This window comes from Trichosurus vulpecula, chromosome 3 (assembly GCF_011100635.1).
Source record: "Trichosurus vulpecula isolate mTriVul1 chromosome 3, mTriVul1.pri, whole genome shotgun sequence".
NCBI lineage: Eukaryota > Metazoa > Chordata > Mammalia > Diprotodontia > Phalangeridae > Trichosurus > Trichosurus vulpecula.
The window spans coordinates 404623578-404642002 of NC_050575.1; the positions used below are offsets into that span (position 1 = coordinate 404623578).

The following is an 18425-nucleotide window of genomic DNA, read 5'->3' on the forward strand; positions in this document are numbered from 1 at the left end:
GAGTTCCCTACCATCCACCATCACACACCTGAGAATGATCATCCAGACTCTGCCAGAAGACCCCAGAAAGGGAGAAACCCACTAACCACGGGAGGCCACCCAGCCTACTACTGAACAGCTCTCATTGAAAATAAGCATCCTAAAGGCAGGGAGGTCTTTTAGATGCTTTTCTGTTACACTCCAATGAAAGATCATCCCTACTTCCCACCAGAATACTCATCCTGTAGGACAGAGCACTGGTCCCAGAATTGAGAAGACCCAAGTTCAAATCCAGCCTGAGACAATCACTATGTGACTCTGGGCAAGCCATTCAGGTTCTGCCTCGATGTCCTCGACTGTAAAATGGGGATGATCATGGCATTTACCTCACAGGCTGTTGTGAGGATGCAGTAAGGTCACATTTATAAAGAGCTTGGTACAATGCCTGGCATACAGCAGCCACTACCTAAATGCTTATTCCCTCACCCCAAGGAGAGGCTCACTATTTAACAGCTGGATCTGTTAAGAGTATGTTACAACCTCGTGGGCAAAGAGACCAACCACGTCCCAGGCTGCGACTGTGGCCCAGAATGACAGGCTCTTGGCCTGGCCTTGTGCTCTTGGTCACGCTGCCTCGACAAGCTGCTGAAGCCAATGAAGCACATGCGTGCCCTCCTTCCTTCCCACCCCAGGCCCTCTTCTGGATGACTTCCTACTGATCGCCCCATTAGATGGGAAGCTCTGGGAGGAAAGGAGAAGGCAGCTGTTTGTGTGTCAACGAAGCATTAGCCCAAGCAGGTCCCACAAACAGCTGTAAAGCCTCCGAGGAGAAAGGCCCAGGCTGTCCATCTCATGCTCAAACACCACCCTCATGAAGCCAGGAGAGGTTCATCACAAGGCTGACACGAGGTGGTGGACTTTCCAAAGAGCATCTTTCTATGACACAGAAGGACCTGTGGGCAGAACTGATGGAGACAGTGTCTACACCAGCTAAATTCTAGAAGGATGAATTCTACTTAAACAGACCAGAAATATCCACAACTGCATGACACGGGGAACCAGGAGGGTTTCTTGGAGAGGGAGCCCAGAGTGGAGCTTTGATGAATGCATGAGCACTGGGAACAGACAAAGGACAAAACAGCCCTTGCTCTTCATAGATTCATGTTCTAATGGGGGGAAACAGCCCATGTGAAAGGCATCAGCTGGAAAGGCCCCATGGTCCTCAGGGCCAGTCCCACTGATAACTAATATCAGGTCTGTTTCTGAGAGTGAGCTATGTGGAAGGGCCAGGGAGGACTTTCTGGACCAAGTCCTGATCACAGCTTTATACAAGAAAGTGATCCACACCCAAGCCGAGCCAATGGGGAAGGCACAAGGGAACATGAATGACCAGACTTCTAAACCTACTCTACAACCCACACACAATTGCTGTAGACATCCTCAATGGAGGATTAGCAGAGAGTAAGCAGGCTTTTCTCCAAGGGATATTCAAAGTACCACCTATTTACCATTTTACAAGTGACTAAAAGAAGTAGTCACTTTAAGATGCCACTGTGCTTTCTGGATGTTCATGAGGAAAAGTCATCAAAAGAGTACAGCAGGCCCCCTTTTCAATTCCTTAGAAGTCACAATTACAGAAACAGCCCAGTTTAATGACCATCTGTGCTCACCAACCTCAGAAGAGGAGGCCCAGCCCTGTGGCTGGGTCCTGCAGCAGCCACTGTCTCCAGGCGACACAGCAGTGACCACATACAGGCCCAGGGCCTCATGAAAGAGAAGCTGTAACCACTCAAAGGATCTGGCCTGTCCCCCTCCCCCCAACAAGAAAGACCAAGCAGAGGAACAGCATGGATGCGGATCTTCAGCCTTCAAGCTTATGGATCAGGATGCAAACTGTGACAATAGAGACAGACAGGAAGTGGGACCCAGAGCTGAAGAAAAGGAAGAGTGGGCTGGAGTGCCTTCAGAAACAATGGAGCACTTCTCACTCTCTCAAGCTTCCCAGGAAAGCAAAGACCCATTTTATTTCATAGACTTTTACTGGCACCTCTTCTTTCTACATCCCCTACACTTTCCTCTGTACAACTCTTCTCCCCCACACAGAGCCAGTCCTTAAGGAAAATTTTTAAATAAAAATAGAAAGAGAAAAAAAAATCAGCAAAAGTGATCGACATTGACATTGACCCAAATCCATGGATGCTGACCCTGAAAGGGTGGGGGAGGGGCGTGCTGCTCTCTTCTTTTTAGTTAACGCTGTAAGAATTTCAATGGTTTCACAGGCCGCTGGTCTCTCCACTGACGGTGTTGTAAGCACTGTGTGTCTTGTTCTCTTGTTCTGCTGACTTCACAGCATCTGTTCACCCAGCATGTTTCTCTGGATTTATCTGACAGCACACTGATACTCCACTGCATTCATGGACTGCAATTTGTTAAGCTATTCCCCAAATGATGGACACTGACTTTGTTTCCAAGTCTTTGCTTGGAAAGGGCTGCTACAAGTATTTTGGCAGGAGTGGGGACTTTCTTTGTCCGTGATTTCCTTAGAGTAAATACCTGACAACTGACAAAGACCCATTAAAAAAACCCAAAACAAACCTGCATTGCTCTATGTCAGCCAGACATGAAATACAACTGTCTCCAAAGAATTAAAAAGGAGTGTTCACCATAAGGCAAGAGAAACGTGCACACGTGTGTTAGCAGGCAGCAGTATAGAACAAAGATGAGTCTGAAGGACAAGAATAAAAGAGGTCACCAAGGAGCAGTCTGACAGAACAAGAAGACAATGGGCTGGTTAGAGGAGGAGGGTGAGGGAGGCCTCCAACACACTGGCCAGAGCTCCTGTGAAAGACTCCCAGGGACAAGAGTGCCCCAGGCCAGGGTCTGCACCGTGGGAGGGCCCCTCTGAGCCAAGGTGACAGATCCATCTGAGTATGATCAGGCAGAAGGGGAAGCACTCAGGTGTGAGAGCAGAGAACACATGCTATCTGCCTGGCAGGGACATGGACCAGTGAGACAACCATAAGGCTCCTGTGATGGCCCAGGTAAGGAACAACCAAGGTTCAAACCAGGGTGGTGGCAGTGGAAATGGAGGAGAGGGAGGACAGAGGGCGATACTTCTGTGCCAGATGGGGCAGAGGGCACCCAGAGAGAGGCATGTTCCGTGTCCTCCACTCTAACTATTATAAATGACACAGACAGGGATGTCCGGTCCTCCTCTTCCCACCTGTGGCTGCTGCTGCCCTCTACAGTCTTGGCGCAGGTCTAGTGCTGTGAGCCCACAGCCTGGTCTCCTCCCTCTCCCATCAGACTGATACCCACCAGCCAAAGGAGCTTTCCTGCTGAGGCATGTGTCCAGCCACCCTCCTCAAACCCAAAGCACAGGGTGCCTTGGCTGTTGTGGAAAATGCCAATTCCTCCGCCTGTTACAAGGTCCTGCATCATCTGGCTCCAAAGCTGGGCTATTTCTCATCAGCCCCTTTGTGGGCTCCACACTCTATCTCCTCTTCCTACTTCCTCTCAGAACTCTAATCTCTATTCAAGATGCCACCTCTTATGTGAAGCCTCTCATCTGTCTCTGTGGTTTAGCACTCCTTCTTCCCTTGAATTAGTGCCTATTTATTTATCTGTGTGTATGTTATATGGTTAAACGTCACCCACAGGCCCAAGGCTCTCAGAGGGCAGAGAAGACGATTTCATTTAGGTCTCTGTATGTCTTACTGCCCTGCACACAGAAGGTGCCTAATAAATGTTCATCAGACAGCTTCCAGTAGATGCTTTGTTCTAGCATCCTCTTCCAGTACAAGATCACCTCGTTTAGACCTCATGGACTTATTCCATATGCCCTAGTGTGGACCTTCCCTAGGTCAAGCTCTTAACCCAAACCTGTCTAGTTACTCTGACAGCTCTCGGCCTAGCACCCCAAATCCCATGACCCCCAATTCCCCAATAAAGTGGCACCTGGTAACAAGTCATGTCTTGTTCACTGAATTCATCACAAGGGGATCCTGACAACAAGCATTGGGGCCAAATCTGGTATTCAATCAATGGGAATGAAGGGACCCCAAAGTCCACAGGTTTAATGCCATTACAATGAACTGGGAGAAGATTTTCCAATTTTCTGGTCATACTTACTGAGCCCCTTCCAACCAGGAAGTACCTCCGGGGTGATGCTGTTCAGTTCCCTTTGAAACTCATCGCGGGCTTGGGCCACCAGCTCATGGTACTGAGCGACGACTTTGGCTTCAGACTGAGCCGCCTGGACCTGAACAAACGCAAGCGTCTCATGTTTAAAAAGAGCAAAGAGAAACGGGCTGTTTTCAAGTGCTGAACATCAAATACGCAGGTGTCCCACAGGAGCATGAACCCAAACTGGAGAGAAATCAATCCAGGGTTAACTAAGCACGCCCCAGGCAGCAGGCCCTGGGAGAGGTGCCAAGACGCAAATCCAGTGAAACAATCGCTACTCACAAGGAGCCTCTGTGCTGGCGGGGAGATGAGGAGGATTTACAGACACGGAATAAATGTGAACAAAGAAGTCAAATAAAAGGCAGTTATGAAAGTGACTGGGAGAGGCTTCATGTAGGAGGAGAGCTATCTGAAGGAAGACAGGCATTCTAGGAGGCAGGCCACTGCAGGCAGGGAGGACTGAAGGATGAAATAGCGATCCACAAGCATTTATTAAATGTTTGCTGTGTATTTGCCCGGCATTGTACAAAACTGTGTGGCCACAAGAAAGGGAAAGAAGGGCTGGCAGGACCACAGAGTAGAAAAATAGGCATAATATAGACCCTGAGATGGGGTGGGTATGGGGGACAGTGGTGTGAAGGGCTTTAACAAAGGAGTTTATATTTAATTCTAGAAGCCACTGGACTTTATTGAGTGGGGAAGGCACATGGTCTGATACAAATTTAAAGAAAGTGGCAGCAGTGTGGAGGGTAGACGGAAAGAGGAGAAACCTGAGGCAGGAAATCCAACTGGGAGGCTAGCACAAGAATGCAGGCGAGAGGCGATGAGGACCTGAACTCAGGTAGTAGCCGCGTGAGTGGAGACAAGATGTTGGATTGGAGAGACGTGGTAGAGGCAGAAATGGCAAGCTCTGACGACCAATATTTGATAACACATAACCACGGGGCAATGATACTGGAGGAAAAGTCAGGAGAGCACCCATAAGGCAAATGTGGTAAGACCAAAGAATGTCTGCACCTCCAACAGAAAGAAACACGTCTGAAAGAGGGATGGGTTGGAGGGGGGAAAGAGAATGAGTTCAGTTTGAGACGTCTCCAGAACATCCAGTTTGAAAAGTCCAACTGGTGATGCTGGATCACCAGGGAAGAAACCAGGGGCTGGGCATGCAGACCTGGCCATTAGTGGCACAGAGATGAGCACTAAGCCAGAGATGTTGAAGTTACTGAAAGAGAAATCACAGAAAAAAGGTCCTAGGACAGAGTCTTGGAGCACAGCCACAACCAGGAAGCATGATGTGAGTGATGAACCAGCAAGGGAAACGGAGAAGGAGCAGGCAGACGTGCAGGAGGAGAACGAGGAGAGAGGGCGGACAGGAAAGCATCCAGTACAACAGGGCGGCCCAGAGGACCGAAAGCTCCAGACATAAGAGATGATCATGACTGAACAAAGACCAGCAGATTTGGCAATAAGATCACTGGTAACTCTAGAGAGAAGGCTCAGTCATGGGAGGTGGTCAGAATCCAAACTGCAAATGGCTGTGAGGTACATTAGAAGAGAGGAATGAAAGCAGCCAGTGGAGACAAGTAGAGATAGTTTTTCAAAATGTTTGACTGAGAAAGGAAGATGAGAGCTAGGACCAGAGTTGAAGAGGGTGGTAGGATTTCAGTGCAGGCTTTTTGAGGCACGGGGAGCACTTGGACACATCTGGAGACAATGAGAAACCAGCAACAGAGTTTCACCATTAGAGAGAAGGAAAGAGAAGGCAAGACACAGGAGATGTCAGAAGGGGATAGGACGTGTGCGAGGCTGACTCTGGTGAGGAGAGGTGCCTCGTCATCAGACCCAAGGGAGAGCAGAAGAGCGTGGGGGACGATCGACACCTAAGGGTTTTTTAGACAAAGAGAAGGAGAAGTGGAAGATGGTTGCTTGAAGAATGGCCTCAGTTTTCTCAGTAAAGTAAGAGACAAAGTCCTTAGCTGAGGGGGGAAGGAAGGAAAGGTGTGGAAAGCTTGAATAGAAGAGAAACATTCAGAAAAGTTTTTGTGGGGACTAAAACAGGGAATAAATTAGGGGAGAATCAAAAGACTGCCTTGGATGGCTGGCCACAGTGAGAGCCCAGGTGAATCTTAGAATGTGCATTTACAATGTACCCAATTAGCATGACTGTGTAATCTCCTTTGCTCCATTCATCATTAGGTGAGTATAAGTGAAGGAGGAAGATAATAGCAGTAACCCAAACCTAGCAAGGGATGAACGGTCACAAGAAAAGAGGACGAAAGATTCTAAAGCAGAGGACTGTCATGTTACTATGGCTAACTACATGGTCAGGAATGGAAGTGAAGTCAGAGCAGGTGTAATGGTCTGGGAGCATGGAGAGGTACAGGGTTTGGACGTCTCAGTGAGCGAGAGAAATCAAACAGAGATGAAATTAATCCATCAACAAGTATTTATTAAGTTCATTCTATGTGCCAGGAATTAAACTGGGCCCTTGTGATTCAAATAGAATGACTAAAATCTAAACCCTGTCCTTTCTATCTTTTTGTCAGGTATTTTTCCTCCATGGCATTAAGAGGATTGTTTTCAACTAAATTCTACCTGCTTCCACATTTTCTAAGCCAAGAGAAATCATCTAATGTGGGTGGCAAAAATGAGGAGTGGAAGAAAATGAACTCGAGATCTCTTTGCATACTCTATTAAAAACAGAGGGCATATCTTTATCTCATTAGGTAATGTAAGCCTCAAAGTTAAACGACATTCTAACCTGCATAATACTGAATTGCTCAGGACTTAAAGCTATTTGGTGAACCCAGAATACAAATCCATACACAGAACTTGCAAGTTTTCCTGTCTTTTGTTTTAATTTTCACTAATGGTAATTAAATCTATGTGCATCCGAAGGTCCTTTTTCAATCAACAGCTTCACCTTGGCTGGTTATTATGGTATAAAACTTCCTTCTAGTGAAGGAAGCGGGTTAAACATACTTCAGCATCATAGCCTTCTCCTGGAAGTCGCCAAAGGAATGGTCAAGCCCAGACGGCTGAGTGACGCGAACAGTGGAAACTGACCTTTTTGACCACGTTATCCAGATCCACGATCATGTTCTGAAGATTTTCTTCTGCAGCAGATATGTGAGTCTGGGCCCCAGCAAGCTCAGTTCTTTTCTTGGAATTCTCAATGATGCTCTTCGTTTTCTCTAACTCTTCTCTGAAGACATAGGGGAAAAAAAAGGGAACATTGGTATTGTGACACACTGCAGCATACTACAAAGGAATCTGACATGTGTTACAACAGAGGATTTCTATGAGATTCAGGGTAGAAACTAGAGTCACCTGTCATCAGGCAATTTTGGTCTATGGTCAGCTGAAAGAAGCCACAGCAATTGTAACTGTCGAGGAGTCAGTTGCAGAAGTAGCTCAAAACAAGCTTCTTTAAAAATAAAATCTATTTCATACCCCTCCTCCTACATCCCCTCTACCCATTAGAGAATGAAACAGACCTAATGGCCTCTTCTATGAAGTACCTTCATATACTAAGAATACTTTATGAATGCCTGGAAGAGTGAAGCCATTTACTCAGGGTGGGCATAACACTAAGTTGAAAAAGAATCAAAAGCTTGGAAAAGGAGGCTCCTTCAAAAAAAAAAAAAGACTGAAGAAAGTAACACCCTAAAAAACAGAATAGGCCAAATGGTAAAAAAGAGAGCACAAAAATCCACAAAAGAGAAAAATGACATAAAAAGCAGAACTGGCCAATTGGAAAGAAGATGTACAAAAATTAACTGAAGAAAAGAACTTGATAAAAAGTAGAACTGGCCACATGGAAAAGGAGAAACAAAAGCTCAAAGAAGAAAATGACTGCTTAACAATTAGAACTAGGAAACAAAAGGTAATGAACTCCACGAAACATCAAGAAACAATAAAACGGAAGCAAAAGAATGAAAAAAAAATGAAAGAAAATGTAAAATATCTCATTGGGAAATGTTAACTGATCTGGAAAACAGACTAAGAAGTTAGGAAATTACAAATTATTGGACTACCAGAAAGTCATGATCATTAAAAAAAAAAAAAAAAGCCTAGACATCATCTTTCAAGAAATTATCAAGGAAAACCATCTTGATATCTTAAGAAGGAGAGGGTAAAATCTGTGTGTGTGTGTGTGTGTGTGTGTGTGTGTGTGTGTGTGTGTGTGTAGAAAGAATCCACAATCACCTCTTCCTGAAAAAGACCCCAAAAATAAAAACTCCCAGGAAGCCAAATTCCAGAGCTTCCAGGTCAAGGAGAAAATATTACAAGAAGCCAGGAAAAAAACATTCAAACATTGTAGAGCCACAATCAAAATAACTGAAGATTTAGTAGCTTCTACATCAAAGGATCAGAGGGCTCAGAATATGACATTTCAAAGGGCAAAGGAGCAAAGATAAGAATCACCTACAAGCAAAACTGAGTATAATCCATCAAGGGAAAAAAATGGATATTTAATGAAATAAAATTAAGGGGTGAGAAAAAGAAGGATCCAATGGGAGAAGGGAGGAAGGGAGAGATAGAATGGGGTAAATTATCTTACATAAAAGGGGGGCAAAAGAGCTTTTACAGTGGAGGGGAAGATGGGGGAGGGGGTGCAGCTCTCATTGAAACTGGCACAAAGAGGGAATAACACACACACTCAGTCGGGAATGGAAATCTATCTTAACCTACAGGGAAGTAGGAGGGGAAAGGGATGAGAGAAGGGGGGAAGGGGCTGATAGAAGGAAGGGTGGATTGGGAGAGGTGATGGTAAGAAGCAAAACACTTTTAAGGAGGGACAGCGTGAAAGGAAAGAAAGAGAGAAAAATAAATGGGAAAAAAAATAGGTGGAAGGAAACACACAGTACTTCTAACAATGGAAAAATTTTTACAACAAGTTTTTCAGATAAAGACTTCATTCCTCAACTATATAGGAGTTAAATTCACAAGAATATAAGTCATTCTCCAACTGATGAATAGTGAAAGGATGCGAACAGGCAATTTTCAGATGAAGAAATCAAAGCTATCTATAGTCCTGTGAAAAAACACTCTAAATCATGACTGATTAGAGAAATGCAAATTGAAACAACTCTGAGGTACTACCCCATACCTATGAGATTGGCTAATATGGACAAAGAGTGACAATGACAAATGGAGTAGATGTGGGAAAATTGGAACACTAATGCACTGTTGGTGCAGTTGTGTACTGATTCAACCATTCCTAAGAGCAATTTGGAGCTATGTTCACAGAGCTATAAAACCATGTATACCCTTTGGCCCAGCAATATCACCACTAGATTTGTATGTCAGAGATTTTTTTTGGAAAAAAAAGATCTATATGTATAAAAAATATTTATAGCAGCAATTTTTGTGGTGGCAAAGAATTGGAAATTGAGGTGATAGCCATCAATTGGCGAATGGCTAAACAAGTTGGGGTATATGATTGTGGTGGAATACTACTGTGCTGTGAGAAATAACGAGCAGGATGCTTTCAAAAAAAAAAAAAAACCGGGCAAGACTTAAATGAACTGAAGCAAAGCAAAATAAGCAGAACTAGAACACTGTACGTAATAATAGCAGTATTGTACAATGATCAACTGTGAAAGACTTAGCTACTCTGATCAAGAAATTGATCCAAGACAATTCCAAAGGACTTATGATAAAAAAAATACTATCACCCTCCAGAGAAAGAAATGATGGAAACTGAAAGCAAATCAAAGCACCCTTTTTTTTTTTTACTACCTTTATTTATCTTGTGTTTTTTTTTGGTCTGTTTTCTTTCACAACATGACTAATATGGAAATGTTTTACATGGCTGCACATGCATAACCTATATCAAATTGTCTTCTCAACAAGGGAGAGGGGAATAAGAGAAGAGAATTCAGCACTCAAAATTTCTAAAAATGGATGTTAAAAAAATTTTTTTTAAAAAGTGTAAGAGTGAAAAGAACCAAAACCTCAAAGTATTTTAGTCAAAGAAAATATTTACAAATGAAGTAATTTCTGATATCATACGGCATTATGTAGCCACATACAAGCTTTATAGTTGGTTTTTAAAACACAATCCAACTTATACATCCAAATGACTTTGAAAAAATGTTTTGAGCAACAACCTTCCAAGAGAGCCTTCTAGAAAGACAATAGTTTTTTTGAATGTTGATGTTCAAGTGAATAATGACAAAGGTCCAGCTCTCATCCCCCATCATGAAAAGGGGTAGCTTATGCCTCTCAGGTCAGCAGGCAATAGGAAATTCAATCTGTGAGTGCCAAGCTATTGTCAGTAAACTCTGAGATACTGTGGAAGAAGAATACCATAGGGCTGAAGGGCCAGTGTCCTGATTTTCAAAGAAAGGGAGGAGAATGGAGGCTGCAAACTAGGCCAGTGAGCTTGCTCCAAATCTAGAATATATTCTTAAAGGAATGGTTAATGAACATCTATCAAAGAAGCAGTGATCACAAAGAGCTCACTAGGCTCTATGTCAGACTTAGCTCACTCCCTTTTAAACATAATTCTTAGACTGGTAAACAGGGGAAAAGGAGAGCTAAGCATCAGCATCGAGTCAGTCACACATCTGTTCTTATAAAAGATACTATTACGGGTATTTAGAACAGGCTGAATGAACGGACACCTCCCCCTCCCCTGAGTCATTAATACATTGATGTCGACAACCAGGGGAGTTGTCCAAGGATCTATACTTGCTATCTGGACTGCTTCACATTTTCACTGATGGCTTAGATAAATGCAAAAATGGCATGCTTGAAGAAACCATATTATTTGCTCTCCTTTTCTTGTTTTGTTGTTTTGTTTCTTCTTTCTCATGGTTCCTCCCATTAGTTCTAATTCTTCTTTTACATAATGAGTAATGTGAAAATGTTTAATATCAATGTAATCTGTATCAGACTGCAAGACATCTTGGGGAAGGGGGAGGAGAAGGGGGGAGGGAGAAAATTTGAAACTCAAAATCTTATGGAAGTGAATGTTAAAAAAAAAACTTTTTTTTAAATGGCATGCTTATTTTGACAAAATACAACACCCATTCTTATTAAAAACACTACAGAGCATAGGAATAAATGGAGCCTTCCTTAAAATGATAAGTAGCATCTACTTAAAACCATCAGGTAGCATTATATGTAATAGGGATAAGCTTGAAGCATTTCCAGTAAGATCAGGGGTGAAAGAAAGATGTCCATTATCACCATTGTTATTTTTAGCTTTGGCAATAAGAGAAGAAAAAGAAATTCAAGGAATTAGAATAGGCAATGAAGAAACTAAGTTATCACTCTTTCCAAATGACATGATATATTTAGAGAATCCTAGAGAATCAAGTAAAAAACTATATGAAATAATAAACAACTTTAGCAAAGTTGCAGATATAAAATAAACCTACATAAATCCTCGGCACTTCTGTATATTACTAACAAAGCCCAATAGCAAGAGATAGAAAGAGAAATTCCATTTAAAGTTACTGTAGACATTAATAAAACATTTGGGAGTCTACCTGCCAAAACAAACCCAGGAATTATATGAACACAATTACAAAACACTTTTCACACAAATAAAGTCAGATGTAAATAATTGGAAAAAACATCAGTTTGCTCATGGGTAGGCTGAGCTAATATAATAAAAATGACAATTCTACCTAAATTAATTTACTTATTCAGTACTATACCAATCAAACTAACAAAAAATTATTTTATAGAGCTAGAAAAAATAATATCAAAATTCATCTGGAAGAACAAAAGGTCCAGAATACCAGAAGAATTAACAAAAAGAAATGCTAGGGAAGGTGGCCTAGCCATACCAGATCTTAAATTGTATTACAAAGCAGCAAGCATCAAAACTATTTGGTCCTGGCTAAGAAACAGACAGGTAGATCAATGGAATAGATTAGGTATACAAGACACAGTAGTCAATGATTATAGCAATCTACTGTTTGATAAATCCAAAGACCCCAGCTTCTGGGATAAGAATTCACCATTTGACAATTACTGCTCGGAAAACTGGAAAACAGTATGGCAGAAACTGAGCACAGACGAACTTCTGACACAGTATACCAAAATAAAGTCCAAATGGGTACACAATTTAGGTATAAAGGCTAATAGTATAAGCAAATTAGGGGAGCAAGGAATAGTTTATCTGTCAGATTTATGGAGAATGGAGGAATGCATGACCAAACAAGAGATAGAGAACATTATGAAATCCAAAATGGATAATTCTGATTACATTAAATTGAAAAGTTTTTGTACAAAGCCAATGAAACCAAGATTAGGAGGGAAGCAGAAAATTGGGAAAGAATTTTTACAACTAGTGTCTCTAATAAAGCCCTCACTTCTAAAATATATAGAGAACTGAGTCAAACTTACAAGAATACAAGTTATTCCCCAATTGATAAACGGTCAAATGATATGAACAGGCAGTTTTCAGAGGAAGAAATTAAAGCTATCTATAGTCATATGAAAAACTGCTCTAAATCACTATTGATTAGACAGATGTAAATGAAAACAACTCTGAGGTACCACCTCACACCTATCAGATTGACTAACATGACAAAACAAGAAAATGATAAACGTTGGGAGAAGATGTGGGAAAGTTGGAACACTAATTCATTGTTGGTGGAGCTGTGAGCTGATCCAATCATCCTGAAGAACAATTTGGAACTATGCCCAAAGGGCTATAAAAATGTGAATACCCTTTGACCCAGCAATACCACTTCTAGGGCTATATCCCAAGGAGATCATAAAAATGGGAAAAAGACTCACATGTACAAAAATATTTATAGCAGGGCTTTTTGTGGTGGCCAAAAACTGGAAATTGAGGGGATGCCCATCAATTGAGGGATGGCTGAACAAGTTGTGGTCTATGAATGTAACAGAACACTGTTGTACTAAAAGAAATGATGAACAGGCAGACTTCAGAAAAACCTGGACTTCTGTGAAGTGATGCTGAGTGAAGTAAGCAGAGCCAGGAGATTATACACAGTAACAGCCACACTATGCAATGACTGCTTTTCATAGACTTACCCCTTTTGCAGCAATGTAAGGACCTAAAACAATTCCAAAGGACTTATGATGGAAAATACCATCCGCATCCAAGAGAAAGAACTATGGAGCTGGAATGCAGAGCAAAGCAGACTATTTTCTTTTTTGTTGTTTTGTTTTTCTTTCTCATAGTTTCTCCCATTTGTTATAATTCTTCTTTGCAACATGACTAATGTGAAAATGTGTTAATAGGAATGTATGTGGAGAGCCCATATTGGATTGCAGGCTGTCTTGGGGATGGAGGGGGAGAAAATTTAAAACTTATGGATGTTGAATGTGAATGTTGAAAACTAAAAATAAGTAAATTAACTTTTTAAAAATGGCATGCTTAACAAATCTGCAGATGAAATGGTTACGACTGGGTTAAAGTACAATTTACAAGCACAAGGTGGAGCTAGACAGTTGTTCATCAGAACTGAGACTCTGGGGCAGATTCTATGGTGGACCATAGGCTCCATGACTCTGTGGTATAACAGGAAAGCCAAAACATTTCATTCAATCTTAGTGTGCATAAAGAAAGAAAAACAGAGTGTACAGGTCTAGGAAGGTAAGTGACAGATCCACCATGCTCTGCTCTAGTCAGATCTGACCTTGTGGACTGTGTTCAGTTCTGGGCCCTTCACGTGAAGCAGGATATGGATAAGCTGGGAGGGAAAGGCTGAGGGTGAATGGCATCAGGTTATGCCATGAGGTTCTACTGAAGAGAATGGGGCCATTTAGACTAGAAAAGACACTCAGAGGGGACAGGAGAGCTGTTTCCAAGCAGGGAATGATGGGCAAGAAGAGGTTGTTCAGCTTGATCTGAGAGGGCAGAATCAGGAGTCACGTAAGTTATAGGCAAGATTTCAGCCATATCTGAGGAAAGATTTCTAACCAGTATAAGTGTCCATGAGTAGAAAAGGGCTGCTGGGGGGAATGGCTTCTGGGTCTAGTTTAGGGTGTTTTCTAGTCTCGGACAACTCTCTAAAATTCTAACTCTGAATCCCAGAATACCATTGGTATTCTCCATGCATCCCTAGCAATTCCAAAAGTGCCATGATGCAGCCAGATGGGAGCTGCCTATAAAGCTGGTTCCTCATTCTGTGCCTCTCAGACTGGCATGACTGATGGACAGTTCACTGTACCCAAGATTTCAAAGTGTTTCTCAACAAGCCCTAAGCTGGGCACTCCTGAAAAAACTCAGGGCCACTTTTCTCCTAATGATGATATTTGGCTAAACATCATAAAATACCACAATGTAAGAAGAACCAAAATTAGTAACCCAAAGGGAAGAGCCAAGATGCACAGTGGGTGAACAGAATTCACCATGTTACTTCACACAACTTGAACAGCTGATATAGCTTAAAAGACAATTATTAGAATGCAACAAGAATGGGGCAGTTATGACACACTGGATCTCCAAGATAGTATAAAAAAAAAAAAAGAGGTGGTCTCCAGATCACCCTATGGAACACTTATGGAAGAACACAGATATGTCTCACAAAGGTTGTATCAAAGGAGAGTACCCAGTGATGAGCATCAGAGATCCATCAAAATAGGTCTTAGAGGCCACAGTGGCCAGTGTTGGCCTTGGAGTATTAGAAGTCTGGAATTCAAATCCTGCTGCAGACATTTTACTAGCTGTGTGACCCTGGAGAAGTCACTTAACCCCATTTGCCCCAGTTTTCTCATCTAAAAAATGAGTTGGAGAAGGAAATGACAAATCATTCCAGTATCTTTGCCAAGAAAACCCTAAATGGAGTAAGGAAGAGTTGGACATGACTGAAAAACGACTGAATAATAATACAGAGTATAAATCAAGGAAGGCAGCAAAATCTAGGGCCAGATTTGGATTCTTCATGGATGATGAGAATCTGAGGTTATCTGTGGAAGAGTTTCACTGGAATACAAATTGGTTGTCTTCAGGTTTATCATCAGGCCAGATAAATAGTCCATCATTTCTTACATTTTAAAATGTGTATTCCCAAGCCATAGATCTGGGAGACACCTTCAAGCTCTAGGTTGTCCTCCCAGCCACTGCACAATATCCCTGCAAGTGGGTCATGCAGCCTAGAAACATACCTGAGTATCTTGGGATAAGAAGCAGCTCCTGTGCTGTGCTTCTCAGTAAGTAAACACCAGTTTCTAGGATCCTGGTTAATTTTCAATAAAGTCCACATAAAACATACTGCATAAAAATAAATCTACTACATACAATTCTGATTGTCTAGTATGCTCAAAAGGCTCCCACACCTGCCATTATGGTCAGAGAACAGTCACAGTAAATTTCAGCTTTACAATAGAACCAAGTAGCAATACAAGCAAAACCTTAATTCCTTCATCTAAAATCCTCCATTAGGAGTTTCAGGCTGATTTCTTACTTAGACTAATTTTTTTCATAAAGAATGAGTAATTAATTACTTGGCTTTCAGAAGGGCATCGGCGGCTTCATCGACAGCCTTTCTGCGATCCTTCAAGGCATCCTCCACTGACCGCCACTGCATCGATTTTCCATTTGCAACCTAGAAAGCAAAATCTTTATTGTTAGGCAGATTTGAGCAAGAAGTAACAAGTGTCCAAACGTACAAAGACATCAAAATGCTAAACAGTTTTGAAGGAGTATACAGCCATTTATTGATTCAGACCACTTAAGTACTTTCCTGTAAGCACGGTAGGTATGCGTATGTAGTTAAAGTATGCTATAATCAGCACAGGCTGATTCATGAATAAGTTGTAGATCAAAGAAATCGCCCTCAGGAGCCAACCTTGTAGTAAAAGGTTCTTCTTAGTTCCCAGACAGTCCTTGGCCAAGACCAAAGAGGACGCTTTTCTAACTAGTTTGCCAGCACTCCACGACACAGGCCCCCAGGACCCTGAGGACGCCCTGGTATCAGAGCAGAAGCTACATATTCTACGCTTTGTGACACTGTGCATCCTTCCAGGCTTTGTGTTGTAGCTTCCTAACTATATCACAATTTAGGGATGAGTACAACCGCTTAGACATGTGTAGAGTCCTTTTTCTTCCCCCAGCATTCATCAAAAAAAAAAAAAAAGGTCCTCTTTTTCCTTAAAGGAATATAATACCCCTTGTCAGGGCCCAAGAGCCATCCAGAGACACACTCCAATCAGGAGAAACTAAAACACCCTGGCCTAGGAAAGGGACCATAGGAGTGTCCCTACAAAGAGACAAAAGTGCCCTTCAATGAACGTTTAATTGTAATTTGTAATTTCTAAACTGTAGAATGTAATGCATGTGTCATTGCAATGTAACATGGAAGAATGACTCCCAGCCAACCCTCTTTAAAGAGATGATCAATGCATATCCACAAAGGTTCATTAAGCACCTATTCTACCGCCAGGCATGTTGTAATTATATTGCCGTTGCCTATCATCAATATTGCAATGACATTAAATTTAACTTGAAAAAGGAAATGAGATGACTTCACCCAATGTAAAGACAGGTACTCAGCTGTCTTCACGCTAAAAGAAGACAAATTTTTTGTTCAGCCCATTAAATCTGAACGACAGCTCTGGCTTACCTCTGAACTGTCCATAGCTTTCTTCAACATGCTTGAGTGAGTGTTGATGGCCTGGACGGCAGCGTTCTGGGCGGCTATTGCCTGCATGGTGATCTGAGCCGTGTGGCTTAAAGAATCTTCCAAGTTTTTGGCCAGAGCTTGAAGGAACCCAGAGTTAAAATTGTCAGGATCCTCCCATCATGAGGAATGGATTTCTTTTCAATGGCATCATGACCTCTCTTCCCTCCCACACTGACTCGCCTGAAGGGCTTCCCTATGACAATATTTCTGGTCTTTATGAAGCTGTGACCTAGAAGACCAGAGATAACCCAAATCACAGCTAACTAGAAACAGTGTCAACACAGACAAATACTAAGCCTAAAGGAAAAAACAAAACAAAACAAAAAAAATCTCACTATATATCCCCTACCAAACAAAGACAGTTAATAAAAATGACAATTCTCTAACCTAAGAGACATCAGAAGAAGAAAACGCAGAAAAGGAAGAAAAACTGTTCAGACAGAAGGTAGGAGAGCAGGAATTCTTTCTACAAAGTTTCAAAGCACAGACACAGCTAAGGAAAGAAAAGATCTTATTGGTTTAGGATAGTTTTAGGGATATGCAAAAGGATGAAAATGTCCACAAATACCCTAAGATGGCACAGCTAAAAATGACTGATACCTATTCCCAAATATTTTGTGGATGAACTTATACACAGCAAGATAGTGCATTCTGCCCATATAGTGACTGTGTTAGACCGTGCAAAAAGACACCTTGAGACAGGCCTGGAAAGTGCATTGGAAAAGACAGATAACATAAAGATTAGGAACATTAATTATTCATCATTAATATGCCATCATTGTTAGGGGTCCTGAGAAGCCCTGGGACTTACAAGTCTTGAGAAAGGATTTCAAGGCAAAGAGGAAAATCTTGCAAAGAGCCATTAAGGGAACATGGGAAAGAATGGAAGAATTCCCAAAGATGGGGGTTGATAAAGAACTTAAAGGAAGACATGCTTAACTGAAACAAAAACAGTAGAAAAGAAGAAATTTAAACAAGCAGTGATCCTTTTAAAGAAAAAGATAAATAATTTAAATTTAACATGGAAAATGTATTAGAGTCAGAACATGCCTAAGGAAAATAATAGCTGACATTTATATAGCACTTTAAGGTCTACCAAACTTTATATACATTATCTTATTTGAGTCTCACAACATCCCAACAAGACATCTGAATTTACAGGTGAGTAAACTGAGGATGAGAAAAGTCATTGTCACACAACTGGCAAGCATCAGAGATGGCACATAGGTTTACTGTGTGCCAGGCCCTGCGCTGGGGATACAAAGAAAAGCAAAAGCAGTCCTGCTCTCAGGGAGGGGAATCTGCGCAAGGTCATTCCAGGGGCAAGCCCAGCACTCCCTCCACTCTCCCACCTCCCTGGGCATGCAGCAGGCCTCTCCTGAGGTCCCCTCTCCCAGCCCACCATTAGCAGCACTCCCACCGCCTGCCCTCCCCACCAGGAGAGGAGTCTCTCCCAACACCCAGGACAGTGAGTGGCACAGAGTAAAGCGCTTGCTGAATGCTGACTGAAGTGAGTGGATCAAGTCCTAAGAGCAAAAGCATGTGTGATCGCAAAGCAGCAGACACAGCTTTTAACAAGGGCTGTGAAGAGGAAATCTGAAGCAACACAGGTGTCAGCAGAGCTTGGTGACAGCCTCCTAA

At 42.1% G+C, this 18425-nt stretch overlaps 1 protein-coding gene across 3 annotated transcripts in view; it reads right to left on the reverse strand.

Annotated features, from left to right (window-relative positions):
• The window catches only part of IMMT (inner membrane mitochondrial protein), a 58745-nt gene that overhangs the window by 14293 nt on the left and 26027 nt on the right, over positions 1-18425 (reverse strand). For all 3 annotated transcript variants that reach the window (XM_036749367.1, XM_036749369.1, XM_036749368.1), the window contains 4 exons: positions 16725-16861; positions 15607-15707; positions 7231-7369; positions 4111-4240 (listed from right to left, as the gene is read on the reverse strand). In XM_036749367.1, the coding sequence (XP_036605262.1) occupies positions 4111-4240; positions 7231-7369; positions 15607-15707; positions 16725-16861 (507 nt within the window). The remainder of the gene's footprint in view (positions 1-4110; positions 4241-7230; positions 7370-15606; positions 15708-16724; positions 16862-18425) is intronic.